This window comes from Fundulus heteroclitus, chromosome 22 (assembly GCF_011125445.2).
Source record: "Fundulus heteroclitus isolate FHET01 chromosome 22, MU-UCD_Fhet_4.1, whole genome shotgun sequence".
Taxonomy (NCBI): domain Eukaryota; kingdom Metazoa; phylum Chordata; class Actinopteri; order Cyprinodontiformes; family Fundulidae; genus Fundulus; species Fundulus heteroclitus.
The window spans coordinates 5,986,648-6,010,426 of NC_046382.1; the positions used below are offsets into that span (position 1 = coordinate 5,986,648).

At 42.6% G+C, this 23,779-nt stretch overlaps 1 protein-coding gene across 1 annotated transcript in view; it reads left to right on the forward strand.

The window, feature by feature from the left end:
* The window catches only part of LOC118557151 (NACHT, LRR and PYD domains-containing protein 12-like), a gene marked incomplete at its 3' end in the record, with an annotated part of 105,124 nt that overhangs the window by 42,695 nt on the left and 38,650 nt on the right, over nt 1-23,779 (forward strand). The window contains exon 6 of the mRNA XM_036126504.1: nt 142-315. Within this exon, the coding sequence (XP_035982397.1) occupies nt 142-315 (174 nt within the window). The remainder of the gene's footprint in view (nt 1-141; nt 316-23,779) is intronic.

Consider the following 23,779-nt stretch of genomic DNA (forward strand, 5'->3'; position numbering starts at 1 on the left):
TAACAGGAAAAGGCAAAATAAAGATGTGTAAAATCAGACAGATCCATCAATCTTTCCAAGGAGAACATTGGTGACTGTAAATAAATCAACAATATTTCTGATGAATTGTTTAATAGCAGATTTTTCTCCCTGTCTCCTCAGACTGAGTGACTGTAACCTCTCAGAGAGAAGCTGTGAAGCTCTGTCCTCAGTTCTCAGCTCCCAGTCCTCCAGTCTCAGAGAACTGGACCTGAGTAACAACAACCTGCAGGATTCAGGAGTGAAGCTTCTCTCTGCTGGACTGGAGAGTCCAAACTGCAAACTGGAAACTCTCAGGTACAAAGTTCTCCATCCTGTTGAAACCAGATTTCTGTCCATTACCTGTTAAAACATGATGGAAATGTTACTTCAGTGATAGATTTTTCAAGTTTTGCCTGACCTTTATATGAATACAAGACGGGCGCACATTCATCATATAGGAGTGATTCTTAAAGCTTTTCTTTTGTGACCACTTTGGAGAATGAAAAACATTCAGGAGATAAACAGGAATTTATAGTTTTCTGTTTTAATGCATTTAATAATAATAATAATAATAATAATAATAATTATTATTATTATTATTATTATTATTATTATTATTATTATTATTATTATTATTATTATTATTATCATCATCATCATCATCATCATTAATAATAATAATTATTAATTATCCATCCATCCATCCATCTTCTTCCGCTTATCCGGGGTCGGGTCGCGGGGGCAGCAGCTTCAGTAGGGAGGCCCAGACGTCCCTCTCCCCGGCCACTTGGGCCAGCTCCTCCGGGGGAATCCCAAGGCGTTCCCAGGCCAGCCGGGAGACATAGTCCCTCCAGCGTGTCCTGGGTCTTCCCCTGGGCCTCCTCCAGGTGGGACGTGCCCGGAACACCTCACCAGGAAGGCGTCCAGGAGGCATCCTGACCAGATGCCCGAGCCACCTCAACTGGCTCCTCTCGACGTGGAGGAGCAGCGACTCTACTCTGAGTCCTCCCCGGATGACTGAGCTCCTCACCTTATCTCTAAGGGAGAGCCCAGACACACTATGGAGAAAACTCATTTCAGCCGCTTGTATCCGGAATCTCGTTCTTTCGGTCACGACCCAAAGCTCGTGACCGTAGATGAGGGTAGGAACGTAGATCGACCGGTAAATCGAGAGCTTCGCCTTTTGGCTCAGCTCTCTCTTCACCACAACGGATCGGTACAGCGCCCGCTTCACAGCAGACACCGCACCAATCCGCGTGTTGATCTCCCGCTCCATCTTCCCCTCATTCGTGAACAAGACCCCAGGATACTTGAACTCCTCCACTAGGGGCAGCACATTCTCCCCAACCCGGAGAAGGCACTCTACCCTTTTCCGGTTCAAGACCATGGTCTCGGATTTGGAGGCACTGATTTTCATCCCGGCCGCTTCGCACTCGGCTGCGAACCGCTCCAGTGAGAGCTGTAGATCACGCCCTGATGAAGCCAATAGGACCACGTCATCCGCGAATAGCAGGGACACAATCCTAAGGCCACCAAAACGGATCCCTTCAACACCTTGGCTGCGCCTAGAAATTCTGTCCATAAAAGTTATGAACAGAATCGGTGACAAAGGGCAACCTTGGCGGAGTCCAACTTTCTCCGGAAACGAGTTTGACTTACTGCCGGCAATGCGGACCAGACTCTGACACCGGTCGTACAGAGACCTGACAGCCCTTATTAAAGGGTCCGGTACTCCATACTCCCGGAGTAGCCCCCACAGGATCCCCCGGGGGACACGGTCGAATGCCTTCTCCAGATCCACAAAGCACATGTAGACTGGTTGGGCAAACTCCCATGCCCCCTCCAGAATCCTGCTGAGGGTATAGAGCTGGTCCAGTGTTCCACGGCCAGGACGAAAACCACACTGCTCTTCCTAAATCCGAGATTCGACTATCCGACGGACCCTCCTTTCCAGAACCGCAGAATAAACCTTACCAGGGAGGCTTAAGAGTGTGATTCCTCTGTAGTTGGAACACACCCTGCAGTCCCCCTTTTTAAATAATATTTATTATTATTATTATTATTATTGTTGTTGTTGTTGTTGTTATTGTTATTATTATTATTATTATTATTATTATTATTATTATTATTATTATTATTGTGGGCTTTTCTTCATGGAGTTTGCATGTTCTCCCTGTGCATGCGTGGGTTCTCTCCAGGTACTCCGGCTTCCTCCCACAGTCCACAAACATGACTGTCAGGTTAATTGGCTTCTTGAAATTGTCCTTAGGTGTGAGTGTGTGTGTGTGTGTGTGTGTGTGTGTGTGTGAAAGGTTGTTTGTCTCTGTGTTGCCCTGCGACAGACTGGCGACCTATCCAGGGTGTACCCCGCCTCTCGCCCAGTGAATGCTGGAGATAGGCACCCGCGACCCCATGAGGAATTAAGCAGGTTAGAAAATGGATGGATGTTATTATTGTTATGCCTTCTGTTAAAAGAGCAATAAATTCATAAAAAATATGATACATAAGTTCTTAGTTTAAGATTAGTCCAAGTTAATCCATGTTAAAACAGTTTAAAAGGTTTTGGGTTTGATATGTAATCAGAGTGAGACATCACACCATCGCCAGATTTGTACACGAATTACGTGAGATATTAACTTAAAACTATATTTGATGTATTTCCTCTGGGAAAAATCAATGTTCCAGCAAGTAAGCTAGAAAAAACTTTTTCATGTTGAAGTTAAATGTGTTCTACACGCTTCCGCCTTGGGAAACATTTTTCTTTGTGAGTATAACTTTGCCCAGAAATAACTTGAACATATTTTGAAAGTATTTTGAGTAAAGAGTAGAAAAATGTCTCACCGATATACAGGGCTCTCAACTCACGCATTGACCATGTGACACACATTTCACTCACTACACATGCTGACACGCAACACATGGCATCTGTCACGCATAAAAATAACAAAGCCCATCTGGGCTGTGGATGATCCGTTCACAGCTCTGTCCATTCAGAGCTCAGTCTAAACCCGTCTTCTGCGGAGCTGTTTCAGCTTCTTTCACAGCTCGTGGCCATTAGTAATTATTCTGCAGTTTGTGTTAACAGAGCAGCAGGAAGAGCGATCAGTTATAAATAATTTTGGTCTTAACCAGTGGTGAAAGTAAGCTGGTCAGGCTTACTTTTATTTCACGGCAGCTGTTATTTTACAATTTTGTAAACAACAGCTGCCAATTAAATTGAATGTTACAACCTTGACATGATTATATGAGTTGTTCTATCGAGAAATCGATCAGAAGCACCGTGAAAATGGTAAGACCTGCCTCTCTGGCTGCAATGCGCGCTCCCGACACAGAAGGAACAGATTTTCACAGGGGAACAGAAATTCTCAGAACACCAGTACTGCGTACGCAGGAGGCAAGGGGGGAGAGCGGCTGCCAGAAAAATCCTTCATTCAGAACCAGTCATGGTTGCACACTGAATCAGAAAACAGTTCTGTTAACCAGATGCAGTTTAAAAAGCCACTTATTCTGTTTATAAGTTCCGTTTTTATTAATTTAGCATTTTTTTAACTACATGCGTCGTGTTCCTGTGCCTCAACGCTCTTACTGCTACTCTCCTCCCTTCCCTCGGACCCAGGTGCTTCATCAGCGGTCACCATTCAAAACGTGAATCACTACGTTTAATGTCCTCACACCCGTAGCAAAATGTGACAGTTGAAGTCAATAGGAGAGTTAGTAGCTGTGTTTCATGCTCTTTTGTTTTTAATGACACAGAACCAGTGGTGCTTCGGTGGGCTGCTGCCTTGCTCTTTAATTCAGGTGTGCATAATGTAATTTACGTGCACACTTTTAAGGGTAATTATAAGGAACTTGTAACATCAGTGGTTGTAGCTCAGACCCATCATTCACCCTATTCCCTGTAAAGGAGTCCTTTACAGTGTTTATTCATGCATTTTTCCACTGTTTATCCCTCGTGTGCAGCGCACCAATGGGGGTAAAATCCGCCTACATCAAAGCCTCAAACTGCTATCATTACGTATAAAATATGCTGATACCAGAAGTTACCAAAAAAAGTGTTTTTTTTTCTACCGTCACTTAAGAACCCGTGGGACGCAGCAGAGCTTGAAAAGCTGCGTCTGTACTCATCAATTTTGGGTTGCTTCTGATCTATTTCTCGATAGAACAACTCATATACCCCAAAACATTCAATTTAATCCCTATATTCCTATAGGGAATTTCGCCCTGACGTCACAAATTTGTCACGTGACTAATTGGTTGGCAGAAAAATTTAAAATGGCCGCCTGCGGTGATAACAACTAAAGCTTGTATTGTAAGGTTATTAATCATGGTCATGTCGTGCTGCTTGATTGGCTGTACTAACAGATTCAAGAAATATAATCCTAAAAGTTTTTACCGGTTTCCCAAGAAACCAGATCAACGAAGAAAGCTCTGGATAGCGGCAATGAAGCGAAGAAAATTGAATGGCCAACTGTGGGAGCCTGCAGATCATGACCGAGTTTGTCATTTGTATTTTGTGACTGGTAAGCCGTAAGGATAAGGAAATTAATGAACTATTTAGCCTTAAGGTCTAATTTGAAATATCTTTTTTTCTTTAAGATGTGTCTTTAAAATATCTGTGACGTATCATTGCTTTAAATATCACGTGATCTTTGTTTACAGAGAACTGCATCCTTACACAAGTAAAACGTTAATATAACATTTTCTCAACATAATTAAAATTATAAACAAAAATAAAGCTGTATTTTTGCGTACTTGTATGCTTCCAACGATTTGTAGGCTTTCATCGATTCTTTGGTGAACATGGATGCCGTATCAATCAATGTCGCCAAATGTTAGGTCAGGCCACGCGTCGGGATTTTTGCTCCAGTGTTCTGTTAAAGTATATGGATCATGTTATTGTACCAGCGTTGTACAATAACTTGATCTTATATCTCTCTTTCGCATTTGAAGGTAGGGAGTTCGCATACCCATAGAAAGGCATAACATCTTCGTTCGATTTCCTCCTCTTTACACTACCCGCCATGTTTTGCCAACCAGTCAGCGTGCAGGCTTGCTTTGTGACATCACACAAAGGCTTCACGAATAAGCCTTTAGGTTTCCGCCATTAAGACTATTAGTGGGCTAAAAGCGAAGCAGAAAGTCATCATTCTGTCCGCTCCAACCACAAACAAAACGCACTTAGAGAACAACTTCAAACACAGCCTTCGGCTTGCGTAATTAGAGCGCACCAGAGCGCCCTGTGGAGAGCAATACAGGAGATTTGTTTGGTCGGCACGGAGACTGAGATGAGAAATCTGTCGCTGTAAAAGGTGATGATGATGGTTATAAACTGTAAATGTTAGTGATGGGTCGATGAGGCGTCATGAAACGTTTCGGCACATTGCAACTCTGTGCCGATACTGTGCCGATACTGTGTCACTGAATACTGACACCTGCTGGACCTTAAAAATCCCTACAGGCAACCTGGTTGACAGAGTTAACTGACACTGATTTGATGACCAAGCATACACAATACAATTTAAATCATTGTATGTTGCATTGTATTATTTTATATTTTCATTTGAATTAAACATATATTTGATTTTTTTTTTTTTTTGATACAGTCAATAAATAATGTGAAGGAGGATGCTTGTGGACTGGCTTTTTTATTTTTTTACAAATTATTGATCGGGCGCTGTGTTTAGTTACCTGACTGATATCATCTGTTCTGAAATCGGACATGCTGAGTATGACAAAGGGAGGAAGAACTACTCAGAGTAGCAACTTTCTACTCAGTGTAGATCAGCCGTTTTTTTTCTGAAACGACGCTCAGAAGTAGAACAAAGACGCACAGCGCAACCCGCCCAACCAAAAAAGCGTTGCAGAACCCATCCATCAGTGGTGCGCTCCGATCAGCACCTGGCGCTCACAGAGCGAGACTGTGGTACAACACCATCACACCAGAGTTGCAAAATAGTTAAAAATTAACCATTATTAACTGTTATTTTGTTTACAGTTCAGCTTGGATTTTATTTACTGCGCAGCATAGCTCTGCTGTGCGCGCTACTGTGCGCGAATGCACACGCGTTCAGCTTAGAGGGAACAGAAACAGTTTGGCGCGTCAGTCAGTTCGAAACAGGTGCTGTATTGGTCACGTGACCGAAACAGTTCCTGTATCGGTCACGTGACTTTTCCGTAGCAATACACACATCGACACGGGTTTCGCTCTATGAGACCGACACATGCGCCGACGCATCGGTGTTGCCGGACCCATCACTAGTAAATGTCAAGAAGTGCATGGAACTGAAAAGAGGGAAACATCAGCAGATGGACCATGCGTAAAGACACAGCATGAACCCCTGAGTGCTTTAAGTGTTTAAGCTAAGGGAAAAATGTTGGACCATATAGGCTTGATGAAACTCAGCCTCAGTCACCTATGAGGTTATAGATCTACACTGATAAACAAACCCATACATTAATGTGTAACAGTGTAATAATACAGCCAATAACTTAAAACAAATTTATTTTATTCAGTATTATTTGAACAATTGTGTTTTTTTATGTTTATTAGCCGGATCATGATTAGCCGGATGAAATCATCTCGGATGTTTTAAGCAGCGTAAGAAGAACGGACCCCAGTTGTGAGGATAGCCCAATAATAATAATAATAATGATATATATATATATATAATAGTAATACCCTCGTGCGCTGCGTGCGAGGAATAAACAGTGGGCAAAATGCATAAATAAAGACTGTAAAGGGCTCCTTTAGAGGGAAGAGAAAGAATGATGGGTCTGAGCTAAAACCGCTGATGTTACAAGCTTATTGAAATAACCCTTAAAAATGCGCACATTAATTGCATGTAACGTAATTTTTGCACACCTGAATTCAAGCCAAGGCACCATGCCCACCGAAGCACCACTGGTTCTGTGTCGTTAAAAAGAAAAGAGCATGAAACACAGCTACTGACTCTACTATTGATTATAATTGGGACATTTTGGTAGGAGTGGAAAGACATTAAACGTAGTGATAAGGCTGGCCGCTGATAAAAGCCCCTGGGTCCGAGGGGAGGGAGGGGAGAGGAGCAGACCAGAGCATTGAGGCACAGAAACACAGCGCACATAGTTAAAAAAAAGCAGAATTAATAAAAACAAAACTTATAAACAGACTAAGTGGCGTTTTAGACTGCATCTTACGGTTTGGATCACCGAGAACATTCATGTTTTTAAAAAACACATTAAAGCCAGAATAACTTCCGGTTCAAAAGTAAAAACGAGCTGTAGTCCAATTAGCGATTTCTTAGGTCTCCCACTGGGACGTACCTCTTCCGTTTTGTAAATGCTGTAGCGCTTTCCTTAATGTTGTAGCACTTTCCTTAATGTTGTAGTGCTTTCCTAAATGTTGTAGTGCTTTCCTAAATGTTGTAATGTTTTTGTTAATGTTGTAGTGCTTTGCACCTCAGGGCCAGCGTACCTAAGTAACTGAAATGGATTGCAAAATTTAATGATACACATTTTAGTTCGACACAATTTTTGTATAAGTAAACGTTTAAATAGTCTGGAAATAAGGATATACAATACTTAAAGTTATTAAAAATGAAAAGTAACTCCAAAATGTAAAACCTCAATGTGCTACACAAAAAAATATTTAAAAGCAGAAATCCAAAACACATTCTAGTGTATTATAAATCATCTGGTTTACAGTAAAATATAACTAATCAGGATCTTTTTGACATGTAAACTTCTCTGCTTCCTCGTGTATGATTCCCCCTGCATGCTCACAGGAGCTGCACAGATTCTAAAGATTTGGTCTATTTTATAAACCTAGTTGAACAGTCTGGGAGATTACTGTGAAAACTTTGAGCCTCCTGATAACTCTTTCCACATTTATGTGGACATTTGCAATCCTCCTTGTGGCAGTTACATCCTCATCAGAGGACTGTTCTCCAATATAAGTGGATGCTGGTAGAATAAGGCTAAATTGCCTCAGCAGATCTCCAATAGTAAAGCCTGTTGTGTTTTCTGTGGAGTTTTGTCATTTGTGAAGTTTTGTTATTTCTTATTTTGCATGTGTGATCAAATGTTTACCTGCCAGAGCTATACGTGCTTAGAAATGCCAGTAACATTTATGGAGAAACGTTTGAGGTTTAGCAGCCCAATAGTGTAGTGTCTCTTTAAGACACTACACTATTGGGCTGCTAAACCTCAAAGAGGTTTTAGAGAGGAGTGTACTGTGAGGACACGGGACCGGTGTTTACTGCATAAAAAGGAAGCGCAAGATTTACTTAGTTTGTAATGACTTTCAACCCGGTGTGCAGCCACTTGGTAAGCTCTCTTAATTTCAAATGTTTCTTGTCTGTCTTTACGATGTACGCTTGATGTTGTCTGCTGTCGCCTTGCTATGTTATCGCTTTGTTTATGTCCGTTGCATGTTAAAGGTAACGCTATGCTCCGGGGAATCTAAGCAGTTAAAAGATAACATTATGCTCCAAAGTTATAAGTTGACGCAGTGTGTTATGGGAGTTTTGGGTGGAATATTAAACAATAGTAACTGAGTTCCCATCTTTACTAAATGACGAGACGGTGGTATAACGTTCCAGCACTTTTATTGAGAAACAGAGCAGAGATTCACATAGTTGGAAAGTAATCACACCCCACGGTTCCGCTGCAGTCTCTGTCTGCCCTGTCTCTGCCTGCCTCGCTTTTCGGGCTTCCCCTAATACTGCACCGTGGCCTTCCCATGAGACAAAACAAAGACAGTCTATCGTAAACAATCAGTATCCCTCAGCAGCTGCAGCATTTGGCCTTGCAAGCAGAAAACAGTGGATCTTATACACAGACATCAGGTCTCCAGGCCTCCTCTGTCCGAGTGGTGTGAGGCCATAGTGACTTCAGAATAATAATTCTTATAACATTCCTCTCTTTTTTTTTTTTTTTTTTTTTTTGATGATGGCGTCGTCAGCATCAAGACAAAACAAGATGACCCACCACTTGAAAATGTGAACAAAACACAGAGGAACCATTTCTGTAAACTCGTAAAGTGGGACCCAAGGGGTTCCCGTGTTGGAACCGGGCAGTGCTGGAACTTTTAATACAGATCAACATGAATGCTTCATAGAGCTTTAACACACAAGATCAAAGATTTAGCTTTTGTCCACAATTTAGGATTCATCTAATTAGGTAAGGCCTGTTTTAGGTACCTATGCGCACATTATTTTAAAATTACATTAGACTATGGCAAGCTAAACCCTGTTCAGTAACCAAGGTCGAATCCGTCTACTCTGACCCACTCTGAATACCCTCCTTCTCATTTCTCCACTCACCCCTACGATGGACAATAATCCACCACTCCAAACTTACAACACCAGGAGCAAAGGCAGGAGAGGTTCAGTGCGGGCAGGGGAACAACAGAAAAAGCTACCCCCCCTAGGGGGTAGTAAAAACTGGAAAGCCCCCCTCCCAGGGAGATCTGCTCTCGGACAATCTGAGCCTGAAACCCCTGTATTGAATCTAAGTCTTATCATTACCAGCTAATATTAAAGGATCTTTAGAGCCAATCCGATCCTGGTTCTTCCTATATCAAATCAAAAGGTGCATAAACCATAGATCCTTGTGTGTCTGAAGCAAACAGTTTCCATTTTTTACCATAAAACCATATTGATCAACATGATGTAATATTAAAGTGTAGATCTCATAACACGAAAAAATCAAACATGTGAGTCAGTGGAACAGAGCAGTTAAACAAACAGCAACACAATATGAGAAGAGTCCTAAACGTCAAGAACGCAAAGTTAAGGAAGCCTTCAGGCCATTCAGGCACAAGGCAGAAAATAATCTAATCGCGCTTAGGGTCTCTTCAGGCAACTCCTCCCGTTGAAGAATAAGAAATCAGAGTTCTCTGGCTTCTTCATCCCCAGTCCTCTTCTTGGTTCCTCTTCGTAGGCTGGACGATTGAGCTGGATGGTAATAAGCGTTCAGTTCTGGATGGGCACTGAGCATTTTATTTTGCATTTCTCTCTAATAAAACACTTTGTGAAGATGGTCTGCAGACACGAGTCCTTGTTCCCACTAGAGAACAGAAACAAGGTGTAATTAGTGTTCTTATCAAAACCCCATTCATGTGTCATTTATTAAAACATCCTCCAAGCACTTTCACATTCAAGATATTTCTGTCCACAATTATTTAGCTCTCAGAATTCTGCAATTTAATTATTAGTTAAAAGAGTAATCTTTAAGTTCAAATGTATCTGCAGTAAATTCATAATAATTCTTAACAGAATGCTTTTAATGTGTGTCTTAACTGTTGTTGTCTGACAGTTGAAGTTCTCTGCAACATAATTTCATCAATATATTTGTTTCATGTCATTTCCCAATTATTTTGAAAACCCAACTGAGAAAAAAAAAACCTTTCCATGTGAAAGCCTTTTCCCTCTTTCTCTCTCTCTTTTTTTTTTTTTTTTTTTAAAGAAAGCGAAGGTGCTGTTCTGCACAGAAAATACAAAATATTTATACCATGCTGCTACTGTTCAAGGATGCCAAGGTTCTACAACACAAAACAAAGCAGAGAGCAGGAGAGAACAGAAGTTTTTTTGAAAATGTTCTAACATTGTTGAACAACTAAAGCTACTTAAGCAAATCAGAATTAGTTCCCAAATTAATCCTAAAATAAAGTAAACCTTACATTGTGTACATTGTGATTATTTATTTATTTATTTTCTTAAACTGAGGATTAAGGACTTTGATTAAGAAGTTCTTGGATGAACGCGTCTCTGCATTCCTATTTGTCTAGGCCTCTGCAATCTGATCTATGTATTCTTAGTGCCTGGTCAGGAAAGGTTAAGGTTCTCCGAAGCTTTCTGTTTTCAGCAACCCTGAAAACCCAGAACCCTTTACAGTCAGTGTAAGGTGTCAGATGACATGTGGGACCACCTTGTCGTCCCTCTGGTTCCACCAGCTGTGTCAAGTCCACAGCAGCTCGTCCTGGGCGCCATGCCCCAGGGGTCTCCACACCGCCCTGTGTGGAACGTCTCTCATTGTAAGGATCTCACCTTACGTCCCGTTCAAAACAGGAGTTCCAATGTGGGGTGTCTTTGCTGCTTTAATGTTCCTCAGAGAAAACCTTCATTCATTGATATCACCTTCAAGCTGTTACCCTTTTATCATCACAGCCCCCCAACCATCCTGACCAGATCCAAAATGTCCCCATAATTTAATCTAATTAAATTAATCTTACTTATTTTTTGTATGTAAGACGATAACCATTAAATTATCCTGATCTAAAAGCTGTCAGGTTAAAGGTTTGCTAAACTCAGTGTTGTGTTTTTTCCCTTAGGATGTTTAACTGGTTAATAAGACTATTGAGATATTTGTGTTCTAGTTGAAAGAAATTAAATCTCCATAAATATTGTAACCATTGTACCCTGATGCTTTAATCCTAAATTTACCCATGTTAGTTAGTAGGATGTGTCATTATGCTAATTTTTTTGCAACCTTATCCATTTTAGCCAGTAACCTTTTCTTTGCGTTTTATTGATGCCTGCCGGATTGGCAGAAATCAGCTTACTCTAAGATGTTCATTAAATGAAATGCTATTTAAAAGTTCAGATTACTCTACTTATATAGTGAAAACTAATTAATTTATTTATTTATTTAACTGTTGATATAATACCCACTTAATTTATTAAGTTGCTCCATGATTCCATCAAGGTGCTTCTTTAAAAGTTTTCACCTTTACATAATCTTTATGTGTTTTGTAATGTGTGTTTTGTTTTAATTGTGTACAACAAAATCTGAAGTGAAATGCATGAAGTCGTGTCTGCAGAACTCATCTGTGTTTGTTGTCGAAGGTTGTCCGATGCCTCAGTCATAGTCCTTCATTGTCCATTTTCAGTCCAATGTCTGAGATCAACAGCCAAACATTCTCCTTCCCTTCAACAGTCCATCCTCCAGTCCTCACGCCTGCAAACAGAATATATTCTGCCAGCATTTTTTGCCAAAGAAAACGCTCCATAGGTTGAAAAGAAATTACAGCAAAACAGTCACAAACATTTTAACTACAGTGTTCCCTCTAACATGACAAACATAAAAGAAACAAAAGGATAGAAAAAAATAAATCAACCTATGTTTCTGACAAAATAAAACTCAAAACTGGAGCAGGCTGAAGTCAATGACATCACCTTAAGTCCTTGTCCCAAGGATCAGCCCCCCATGGCACTGCGGCACTGTTTCTGCATTCTCTCGCATCTGAGAATGTCTAAAATGAGACTAAATCTCTATGTTAGCACAATCCTATCATATTGACCAGGTTTCTTTGCAAAGAAAAAGAAGCAGAAAGATAGAGCTGTTAATAGCAGAAAGCAACAAACATCTTTAAGACACCACCTTTCCTGCTGGAAGATCTCCTGGCATAAATGGTTAAAACTAAGTATAATTTAGTGTCCAAATCTGATTATAACTCCTTACCGCACTGCTAGCACTGTCTTTTCAGAGTCTCCTGTTGGCAGAAAGGTGGCGTCTCCTTTAATCTGAAAGCAATAACTCAGAGAAAAAACAAGAGTGTTAATAGCATGCAGTTAAAACCCTGGTCCCCTTAGTGTCCCTTTAACGTGATGTTTTCCCTTTTTTTTCTCTGATCCTGGGAAGGTTTCTATTCTTCCCCTTTCCTTTGAAACTCTGTTCAAAACACCTCCAAAAGACAGAAAACAAAAAAAAAAAAAAACGAAAGAAATTAACCAAACAAAATTAAAACAAAATTGTTTTCCAAGGAGCACAATTATGTCTTTTCCAATATGACATAGGTTTTTGACTTATTACAAACCTTTTTGATATCCTTCTGGTCCTTTGACCATGTGTATTTGCTGTTAGTGATACTTTTATTCATATATACCTTATCAAACCTAATTGGTCAAGGGTGAAACTTTAAAGCAATGATTGTTCCCTTTTAGTTTTTGAGCTTCTAGTGTTTCTCTATAAATGATAAGAGTTTTCCCCATAATTCAGCACATTGAGAAGGCTACCCAAAACAAACCAAGATTAGAATTAAAATTTAACCCTTCCGAAGCTGGCTTTATTTTATTTTTTCCCCTCTGACATAGTTTTCGTGCCCCAGGCCAGAACACACAGACCCAGCCTCGCCATAAACATTCAGATGTTTAAATCATGGTCAGATTTGTTTATCATATCTATTGTCCTTCTCAGGTTATGCTGTCCGTCTGAGGTTCACCTCAGTTCAGCATAACTAATAACATCAGATGATTTTGTAACTGATGACGCGTGTAACGTGGCCTTCTGATATTTTGACGCTTCTCAAAATTTCTCATTAGTTGCATTCAAATTCCAAGTAAAAAATAAATAAAATAAATGAATAGAAAACCCTTAGAAAAGCAACCATATTTAGTTCCATTTGTTCAAAGCACAGTTTCCCTCATCTATTTAAATCAAAAAATCTTGTATATCTAAACTTCTTTCAACTGGACTGGTTTGTTATGAATTATTATTATTATAAGCAATGAGATCTCAGTAATTTTAAATTACTTTAGGGCTAAAAAACAAGTGATAGGATCTCAGCCTAATTTTGTAAAACAGTAAACTTAACAAGCTTATGTAACGCTTATTTCCAATTTCTAACAAAGCTGAAATATTTCTGTTCAAGCCATGTTAAGCCGGGCGTACACTGTACGAGTTTTTCCCCTTTTCGGGCCGATTCTTCAGTCGTGCGAGCATTTTTTGAATCGGGCCAAATTTCAGCTTGATCGTAGAGGGGGGAGGAGGGGGGACTGGCTTCTCACGACTACCTCCCGCTCAGGAATCGGACGATCGTGAAAATCAAACATGTTTGAAATTCAGTCGGCTGTCGTGAGGTTTTCGTGAGCGCATCCTGCTGTTCAAGCAGAGCTACGAGGGGGCGCCCTCCCCTCCTCTCCGTCCCCGCCAGCGGAGGGAGGGAAGCGGGCGTCCCTGAAGCAACCTCCGGCCGGTGTTGGGGAGGGCGAGCCGTCCGGTCCGCGCAACGCGCTGGCCGCCTGTTTCGGCACTCCTCCGCGGTCCGCAACGCGCTGGCCGCCTGTTTCGGCACTCCTCCGCGGTCCGCGCAACGCGCTGGCCGCCTGTTTCTGCACTCCTCCGCTTGCTGGGGGGGGGGGGGCAGGCGACCTGCCGTGCCGCGCGGCCGCCGGTGCGTCTCGTCCCTCCTCTCTCCCCTCCTCTCTCCCCTCCGTTCCCCCGACGCCCGGTGCCTCCTGCGTGCCTCGCCAGAGCTGGGCTCGAACCCCTGCTCTGGGTCCCTGTCACCCACCGTCGCTCGCCTGCCTCTGCCACCACAGTGAGCGGTCCCAGAGGGGACACGACGTACAGTGTGAGCAGTCCGGTCTCGTCCGAGCGTCGCGCCGCACAGATCGTGAGCGGTGAACTTTTTAAACCCCGTGGTTCCGTCGCACAGTTTGAGATGTATATAAGTACCACGGCTGAAAAACTCGTACAGTGTACGCCCGGCTTTAATCTCTCCGTGTATCAATTTAATTTGGTCCTGATATTTAATGTTAAAAAACAAACTTTGTTATTTAAATCTCTCTTTTACTGTACCTCTATTGTTAACATAGTCCATGCTTAAAATGTCATTTGAATTACGGAGCTGCAGTTCTCCCAAAACAAATGAACATTCTGAAACCATGAACATTACTTTTACCCCGAATTAATTCACACAGACGAACGTTTAGTTACATAGATACATACACACGTACGGTTACATACAAACGATGACATTCAGACAGACAAACACGTGCAGGCCTGCTTTTTCACCATCTTAAATAGTTCTATGTTTTTCATAATTTTTAAACGTCAACGCCGAAAGATGTTTTCAACGCGTTAAGTTCCCGCTTAGTTTAAAAGGTGGAGAGCGTGCGCTGGTTACGACCCCCCGATGCTTCGTCCACACGCGGTTTTACGCTTCAGTCCCGCAAGGATACAACTCTGTGTCTCGCAGACACTTGGACGCTTACCCATTTTTGAAAGTTATACGTCGCTATTAGCAGTTTAGACCAATTTTATCCACAACGGAAGTGCCTAATCGGTCCCCACGTAAACGCTTCCCCGGTGCAACGCCTTTTTAGTTTCGTTTCCGTTTCCTTGTTTTTATCGCTTTTCTTTTTTCTCTTAATTTTATTTTTATTATTTAGTAGCAGTACTGCAATAAAATAAAATAATAGTAATAATAATAACCCCTATGTGAGAAATCTGCATGTTTAATCAAATCATTTCAAATCATTTATGCATGTCATTCGTCTGGGCCCCTACGTTTTTCAGCATGAAATCGAACGTCTCACCCTGGGGCTAGGCTTGACCCTGAGAAACTCTGCCTTTATTCCCATTACACGGACTCTTCTGCATCCAGACTTTTTTTTTTGTTTGTTTTTATTTATTTTATCCTTTTTTTGTTTCTTATTATTATTTTTTACGTCCTTAGCACGATCGACCAACTAAATGAAAGGCCTCACATCCGATGGTCGCCTTTTTGGTATAATGGTCGGGGTCCCCACTTATCAAAGCTGCAAACGTCTTCGCAACAGTCAAGGACTTAAGCATCCCTGCCGCTTTCATCCACAACAGAAGTGGACAGCCTCTTGCACAAACCCAAGACAAGAGGACTTTAATGGACCAGCTGGAAACTGCTCAGCCGGTCACCTGTTCTCCAGGTGAAAATCACTCTGCCACTCCTCCCCCCTTGTGGGAAAGTCCGTATTTCAGCTGAAAACGTATTCTAATTAAATTTTGAATTTTAGTTTAATGTTTAAACCTTAGTCACCGTTCGGTATTGCGAACCCTGTTTTATTTGCCTTAAGGATTAAATATAATTCATTATTTGTACCGGCTTTTACTTTTACTACCTTTTAGGTTTACAGTTTTAAATTGTAAAATTTCTTGAGGTATACTTTAAATGGGGTTTAAATTTTAAAAGCTTGCAAGCATTTTTGACCAATTGCGTTTGTTTTTAAAAGAGCTGGAAAATAATCCCCTTACCGTCTCATGAAAGAAAGGTTCGGATCTTCGCGCCGACGCCCAGAGACGCTCCGAGACCAGGAGCTCCTCCACATCCCTTGAAAATCCATTCGGGGTACCAGAGGCCGGATAACCTCTCCGGGCCGGCCAAAGCAGCTCCTGTCCCTGGACTCCCCGGCTCGTCGGTCGGAGATCTTGTTCGTTTACGCCAAATTGTTATGGGAGTTTTGGGTGGAATATTAAACAATAGTAACTGAGTTCCCATTTTTACTAAATGACGAGACGGTGGTATAACGTTCCAGCACTTTTATTGAGAAACAGAGCAGAGATTCACATAGTTGGAAAGTAATCGCACCCCACGGTTCCGCTGCAGTCTCTGTCTGCCCTGTCTCTGCCTGCCTCGCTTTTCGGGCTTCCCCTAATACTGCACCGTGGCCTTCCCATGAGACAAAACAAAGACAGTCTATCGTAAACAATCAGTATCCCTCAGCAGCTGCAGCATTTGGCCTTGCAATCAGAAAACAGTGGATCTTATACACAGACATCAGGTCTCCAGGCCTCCTCTGTCCGAGTGGTGTGAGGCCATAGTGACTTCAGAATAATAATTCTTATAACACAGTGGCAAAGCTGTGGGTCATAAAGTAACATTTAGACTTATATCATTGCTGCAAAAAACGTGTCCATTCGTGTTTACTTTAGCTTTATAAATGTTTGAATTGAATCGCGGACTGGATTTAACGTAGGTAACATACTTCCTTGTTTACCGCGGTGCATTTTGGGAGTTGTAGTTCTAGTTCAAGTTTCCTGCTCATAGAAAGACTGTATGCATTTTGAATAGGCTTTTGGTAGGACCTTAATATGGTGCTTAATGTTTGAATGTAGTGCATAATTTTTGGATGTACATGCAAATTATGATGATGATGATTATTATGGATTATTATTATTGTTATAGTATATTAATATTATTATTTATTTGTATTTTGAATGTTATTTAATGTTATTGGGCTATTGAGGTAAAGAACTGGGGAGCTGTGTTGGTTGTAGTATATACATGGAAATTGAAACATTGCATTTCTTATTATTCCAGGTTTATTACCTGGTTCCCTTTTTTGAACAAAAATAAATAAACAAACAAATGTGGAATACTGAGTAGTATCCTATGTACGCTGGGTTGCCCTTTCCTTGGGGAGAACACGGAACAGTAATAAACCAACGGCCGGAGCACGTCAAGCTAAATCCGCAACCGCCCTCTCAGCATTGACCAGCGAAAAAAGCACCAAAGGAAGAGGAATAGGCTGAATAGACCCCTCCGTGTAGCAGCGCCTCGGTCAGTGCAGGAAAAGGAAGATGGATTCGGCAGAATTAGTGGCACTAAAAGGAACGCACTCAACAGCACAGGGCTCTTTCAATAAGAGAGCAAAAAAGCTGTCCCTCACTGGAGACCTACTAGAAAAAGGGGTGCTTATCAACGAGATCAGAGCACTTGGTGTGGACTTTGAAAAATTGCACGACACTGGTCTCGAATATGTTGATGCACTAGGAGAAGTGGAGGGCGAGGAGGAAGAAGCAAGAAAAGAAGTGGCTCATGTAGAGGAGAAGATGGCGACGTGCCTCGCCACCTATACAGAAACACTCCAGCTTGCTAAGGAGACGTTATGGTCCAAATTTGCCTATGTTGACCTTAAATTGTATGCTGACGGTGCAGAGGAGAAATGTGCTGAAGTGGAGAACACTGAAGTTAAGGAGTTGCCGGAGGAAGACTTTCAAGTCCTGAGAGAGGGTCTACTGGAGAGAATTAAAATGCTTGAGCAGAAGATGCTTGAATGGGAAGGTCTTGTCTCTGGAGCTAAGCTAACAGTCTACAAGCAGCAGCTATACAAGCTGGTCAACAGACTACATGACTGGGTGCGGAGCTGGGAAAAGGTGAAACGGACAGAGGAGGTTGAAGAAGCAAGTTCTGATGAAGAACAGAGCGAGTCTGGTATGCAGCCCCAAAAGACCCCAGAAGCCCCTGAAGACCCCAGTGTGACACCTGTACCCAGTCCTAGAGCACCTGTGTTTCCATATGCTCCTCCACAAAACACCCTTGGCCTGCATCCCGGGGCGTATGGCTTCAGACCACAGATCAGCCTTGAAAGAACACGCTTGCCCACATTCTCGGGAGACATGACCGACTACTATCGGTGGAAGGCTGAGTGGGAAGAACTGGAACAGCTGGGGAACCCATAGAGGACTGCTGGTGTTACAAGGTTCCACCTCCTAGCAAGTCTCAGCGACAGGGTGAAGAAAGACTTGGTTCTGTCCAGCTGTGCGTCAGCAGATGAAATGTTCAGGCGCCTCGACAACCGCTTTGGAAACAAGGCGAAAATCGTTCTGAAGATAACTGAAGAGGTTCAGGGCCTACCCCCCGTAAAGGGAGATAACCCTAGAAAAGCGATTGAGCTGATCCAAGCAGTGGAGCGAGCCCTTAGTAACCTTGTGATCCTGGGAGAAGAGGAGGTCATAAAGAACCGGTGGGTAGCACAGTCCCTTGAAAGCAAGCTACCAAGCTCTCTGAAGGAGAAATGGATTACGCACAAGACCAAGTCTGTGAACAGTTTTGCGCCACATAACCACTTTGACTGCTTACTGCGCTTCCTGAAGAAGCAGGAGGCAATCCTGGAAGAGCTGGATCAGCTGGAGGCAAGCCCAAGAGAGGGAAGCTCCTCAGTGAAAGGCCCAGCAGATAAGCCAGTAAGAGGAGTCAAGAAAGCGTTCTCCAAAGCTACCTCAGGCCAAAGGGACTCGCCTCAGTTGAAGCCACGCTTGGGCCCGTGCACTGCCTGTACTGATGAGACACACACTGGCAGGCTGTTTGCTTGCAAAGTCTTCAGGGAAATTGATCTCCAGAAGAGAAAGGCCCATTTGAAGACCTATGGAATATGCAATCTGTGCCTGTGCTTCCACCTGAAGAATGGCCGTTGCAACCCAAAGTTCCTCTGCAGTAAAATGGACTGCCGCAAAGAAGAGCCTCACCACTATCTGCTCTGCCCCAAGTCCATCGCTCAAGAGAAAGAAGCTGGCCACGAGGTGCTAGTTACCAAAAGGATGGAGAGAAAAGGCCTCGGGCTGACCAGCAAGCAAGAAGAACTTCTAGCGAAAGTCACTCCGGAACTAAGAGCAGAATTCAGGAAGGCATTTTCCAACGAAGCCTCAACCACAATCTGCACTGCTGGAGGTGGACTGAAAGAGTACCCAGTTATAATGATGTTACTGGAAGTGACAACTAACTCAGGCCAGCTGATAGGCACTCTTATTGACCTTGCCTCTGACACCAACTACATAACAAACAATGCTGCCCAGCGCCTTGGACTGATTGGTGAGAGCATCAAATTAATTGTCCACGGAATAGGAGGAATGACAACGACAGTCACAACCAAGAGGTACTCCCTGCGACTAAGAGTGAAGACGATCAAGGGGACGGTAATGGAACACAAACTACTCTGCTACGGCCTGGAGAGTATTGCAGAGATAAGTCTGCCTGTCACTCCGCAACAACTGCAAAAGATCTTTCCTGACATTGCTGCAGAAGAGCTGGTCTGCCCTGAGAACATTGATCTTCTGATCAGCCACAGGGAAGGTCGTTTAGTTCCACAGCCGTTCAAGTTGGAGGGAGATCTAGTCCTCTGGGACGGCCCATTGGGCAAAACTGTTGGCGGTACTCACCCTGATCTCTTCGAGGTAGTGGACCTAACGCTGCACCAGTCTGAAACTCACTTTGCAAGATCTATGAAGACATCCTCAAGGGTGTACAAAGAGGTCCTTGTGGACACCAAAGACCTGAGTGAGGACCCAATGAGGATGGAAGAAGTGACCCTCAGCAGCATCACTGCCACAAACAAGGAGGTGTTTGAGTGGTTCAAGTGGGATCGTATTGGGGCAGCGTGTGACCCGAAATGCGGGAGCTGCAAGTGCCCTCCGGGAGGCAGAGAGATGACCCTTGGAGAAGAAAGAGACTTAGAAAAGATAAAGGACTGCCTCTCTTACCTGTGTGGAAAGCGGCATATAGAGAGCAGATCCTTGAGATGGTATCAAGAGGAGCAGCCATCGAGCTCATGAAGGAAGAGATCGAAGGGTGGAATGGCCCAATCTGGTACATCAGCCATTTGGTTGCCCCAAATCCTCATTCTAGCTCAACACCAGTGAGGATAGTCTGGAATAGTAGCCAGGAGTTTAAAGGGTTAAGCCTGAACAACCTCCTGCACAAAGGCCCTGATGTCCTCAACCCAATCCGAGGTGTCCTGTTGAGATTCAGGAGCAGGTTGTATGCTGCTCTTGGCGATGTGAAGAAAATGTATAATTCTGTGTGGCTGAAGGACGAAGAGGTCCACCTCCATCGATTCCTCTGGAGGGATAACCCCGAAGATGAAATCGGTGTGTTTGCCGTTGTCAGGGTCAACATTGGCGACAAGCCTGCCGGATGCATCACTCAGGTTGCCATGAGAGAAACGGCAAATCTGCCCCAGTTTTCGTCCATGGTTGAAGAGCGCCGGATCCTGACCGAGGACTGCTATGTGGATGATGTCCTAACATCGCATGATGATTTCCAAACTCTGGTTAGGATGACCGAAGGAGTGGAAGAAATCCTAAAAGCAGGAGGCTTTTCCCTCAAGCCCTGGGTCCTGACAGGTCAAAGGGGGAGGAGTGAGAAACCCACTGACCCCAGCAATGTCAGGTCAACAGAGCCCAAGACCCTGATACTCCCCAACCAGATGCCGAATGAGGAGAATAAGGCATTGGGATTGGGATATGAACCCGAATCTGACAAACTCCGTGTACTGACGTCGGTGAACTTCTCAAGGAGGCGAGGAAAGATGAGGACCGGTCTGGATCTACGAGAGGATGAGATCAGGGGCAGCACCCCCGACCCTCTTACCCGACGCACGCTGCTGAGTCAGATTGCAGGGTTCATTGACTTGGACATTGGACTAAGCTGCTCCTCCATCAGTTGTGCCTTCATCAGACACTTACACATAGAAATTGTGCAAAGTTGAGGGTTCTTAAAAGGAAAAAAAAATTATACATAATGTGTGGAAAATGTAATATAAAGAGGGTGTCACTAAAAAGGGGTCTTTTAAATGATTTTGGTAAGTTCCCTGGATCATAAGATCAGGAACTTAAGTGGGAGGTGTTGTGTTTTCTGTGGAGTTTTGTCATTTGTGAAGTTTTGTTATTTCTTATTTTGCATGTGTGATCAAATGTTTACCTGCCAGAGCTATACGTGCTTAGAAATGCCAGTAACATTTATGGAGAAACGTTTGAGGTTTAGCAGCCCAATAGTGTAGTGTCTCTTTAAGACACTACACTATTGGGCTGCTAAACCTCAAAGAGGTTTTAGAGAGGAGTGTACTGTGAGGACACGGGACCGGTGTTTACTGCATAAAAAGGAAGCGCAAGATTTACTTAGTTTGTAATGACTTTCAACCCGGTGTGCAGCCACTTGGTAAGCTCTCTTAATTTCAAATGTTTCTTGTCTGTCTTTACGATGTACGCTTGATGTTGTCTGCTGTCGCCTTGCTATGTTATCGCTTTGTTTATGTCCGTTGCATGTTAAAGGTAACGCTATGCTCCGGGGAATCTAAGCAGTTAAAAGATAACATTATGCTCTAAAGTTATAAGTTGACGCAGTGGCAAAGCTGTGGGTCATAAAGTAACATTTAGACTTATATCATTGCTGCAAAAAACGTGTCCATTCGTGTTTACTTTAGCTTTATAAATGTTTGAATTGAATCGCGGACTGGATTTAACGTAGGTAACATACTTCCTTGTTTGCCGCGGTGCATTTTGGGAGTTGTAGTTCTAGTTCAAGTTTCCTGCTCATAGAAAGACTGTATGCATTTTGAATAGGCTTTTGGTAGGACTTTAATATGGTGCTTAATGTTTGAATGTAGTGCATAATGTTTGGATGTACATGCAAATTATGATGATGATGATTATTATGGATTATTATTATTGTTATAGTATATTAATATTATTATTTATTTGTATTTTGAATGTTATTTAATGTTATTGGGCTATTGAGGTAAAGAACTGGGGAGCTGTGTTGGTTGTAGTATATACATGGACATTGAAACATTGCATTTCTTATTATTCCAGGTTTATTACCTGGTTCCCTTTTTTGAACAAAAATAAATAAACAAACAAATGTGGAATACTGAGTAGTATCCTATGTACGCTGGGTTGCCCTTTCCGTGGGGAGAACACGGAACAAAGCCTCTGTCTGCCGTCACTTCATCGCCAAGACGAAGATACTCCAGGAACCCAGCCACATACATTCTTCTTCTTTTGTCCTAGGTGTAATCATCGGTGCCTGTAGTGTCAGCATCTTTCTTCACGTGGCAGAGAGGTTAGGGAGTTCGTCTTGCAATTGGCGGGTTGCCGGTTCGATCCCCTGCACTGACTGTCTCTGTTGTTGTGTCCTTGGGCAAGACACTTCACCCGCATTTCCTGCTGGCGGTGGTCAGAGGGTCCGGTGATGCCGGTGCATGGCAGCCTCGCCTCTGTCAGTCTGCCCCAGGGAAGCTGTAGCTACTTATACAGCTCACATAGTGAATGTGTGTGTGAATGACTGAACTGTAGTGTAAAGCGCTTTGGAGGTCGTCAAGACTAGTTAAAAAAGCGCTATACATGTACAAGCCATTTACCATTCATAGGTCACTCTGACTAGGTGACACAGCCTCTGCATTACAGTGGCTGTCATCTGTCAAACACAAGTCCGCACAAGACCACAATCAGTTTAGCAAACAACATAAAACATATTGTTAACCGTTCCTGCTCAGTCTTCTGACCGTGGTCGGAGGACACAGGGGAGTTCTTCCTCCAGGGCCGAAGTGGACTTTACTTCGGGGTTAACTCCGTCATACGTCTTGCACATGAACAAAGCGGTGGCACGAATATGGTGGGAAGTCAACACTTTAATAGGGCCAGCCAACAGTCGACAACTGCACAACGGTCGTCCGCTACACCCACATTTCCCGTCCCACACACACCGTCTGTTCTTCGCTCGCTCCCAACATTTCCGTTCATGCAGCACACAGCGCCCCCCTCTAACATACACACCACAAACTGAGCTATCATCACATACAGCGGAGGCACTTTCCGCAACAATATCAATACTACTTAAAACCATGTTAACACCAAGCTAATAGAGCAGCACCTGTATCATTACTCATTCAAATAGTCATATCACACACATTCCTTCCAGTTTTTACAAACAGCTTGTGCTAACACCTGGAATGCGATTTGTGAGGTTAAATTCTAACTGCAAAACTTTGGGTTCTTCACTGTGACAAGAGGGAAAAAAATGGTTTTCATTTTTAAAGTCAGATTTCACCACGTTATACATTTGTAAATATCACAGTTCCAAACTAAATATTTAATTACACAGCTAACTGTTTAGTTTGTAAACTACATATTAAGATGCAAACCAAGCATTTAGTTTTCAAATTAAATATTTAACTCCAAATTAAATGTTTAGTTTACAAACTACACAGTTACTTTGGGGCTAAATATTAAGCTTGTTATTTAAATATTTAACTTGGAACTGTGACTTATTTATAGATTTATGAACAACAAAAATATGAATGTTAAACCCTGCTTTTTATGTCTTTTGACAGCCTAAATATATTTTGCTGTAAAATCTTTCACTGTATAACTTTACAAACAGAACCCCATATACCTACCGTAAGGGAATGAAACATATCCAGATAATAATTTAGAGAGAGAAAAAAGCTAAATGACTTATTTATTTATTGAGCATTTACTTATT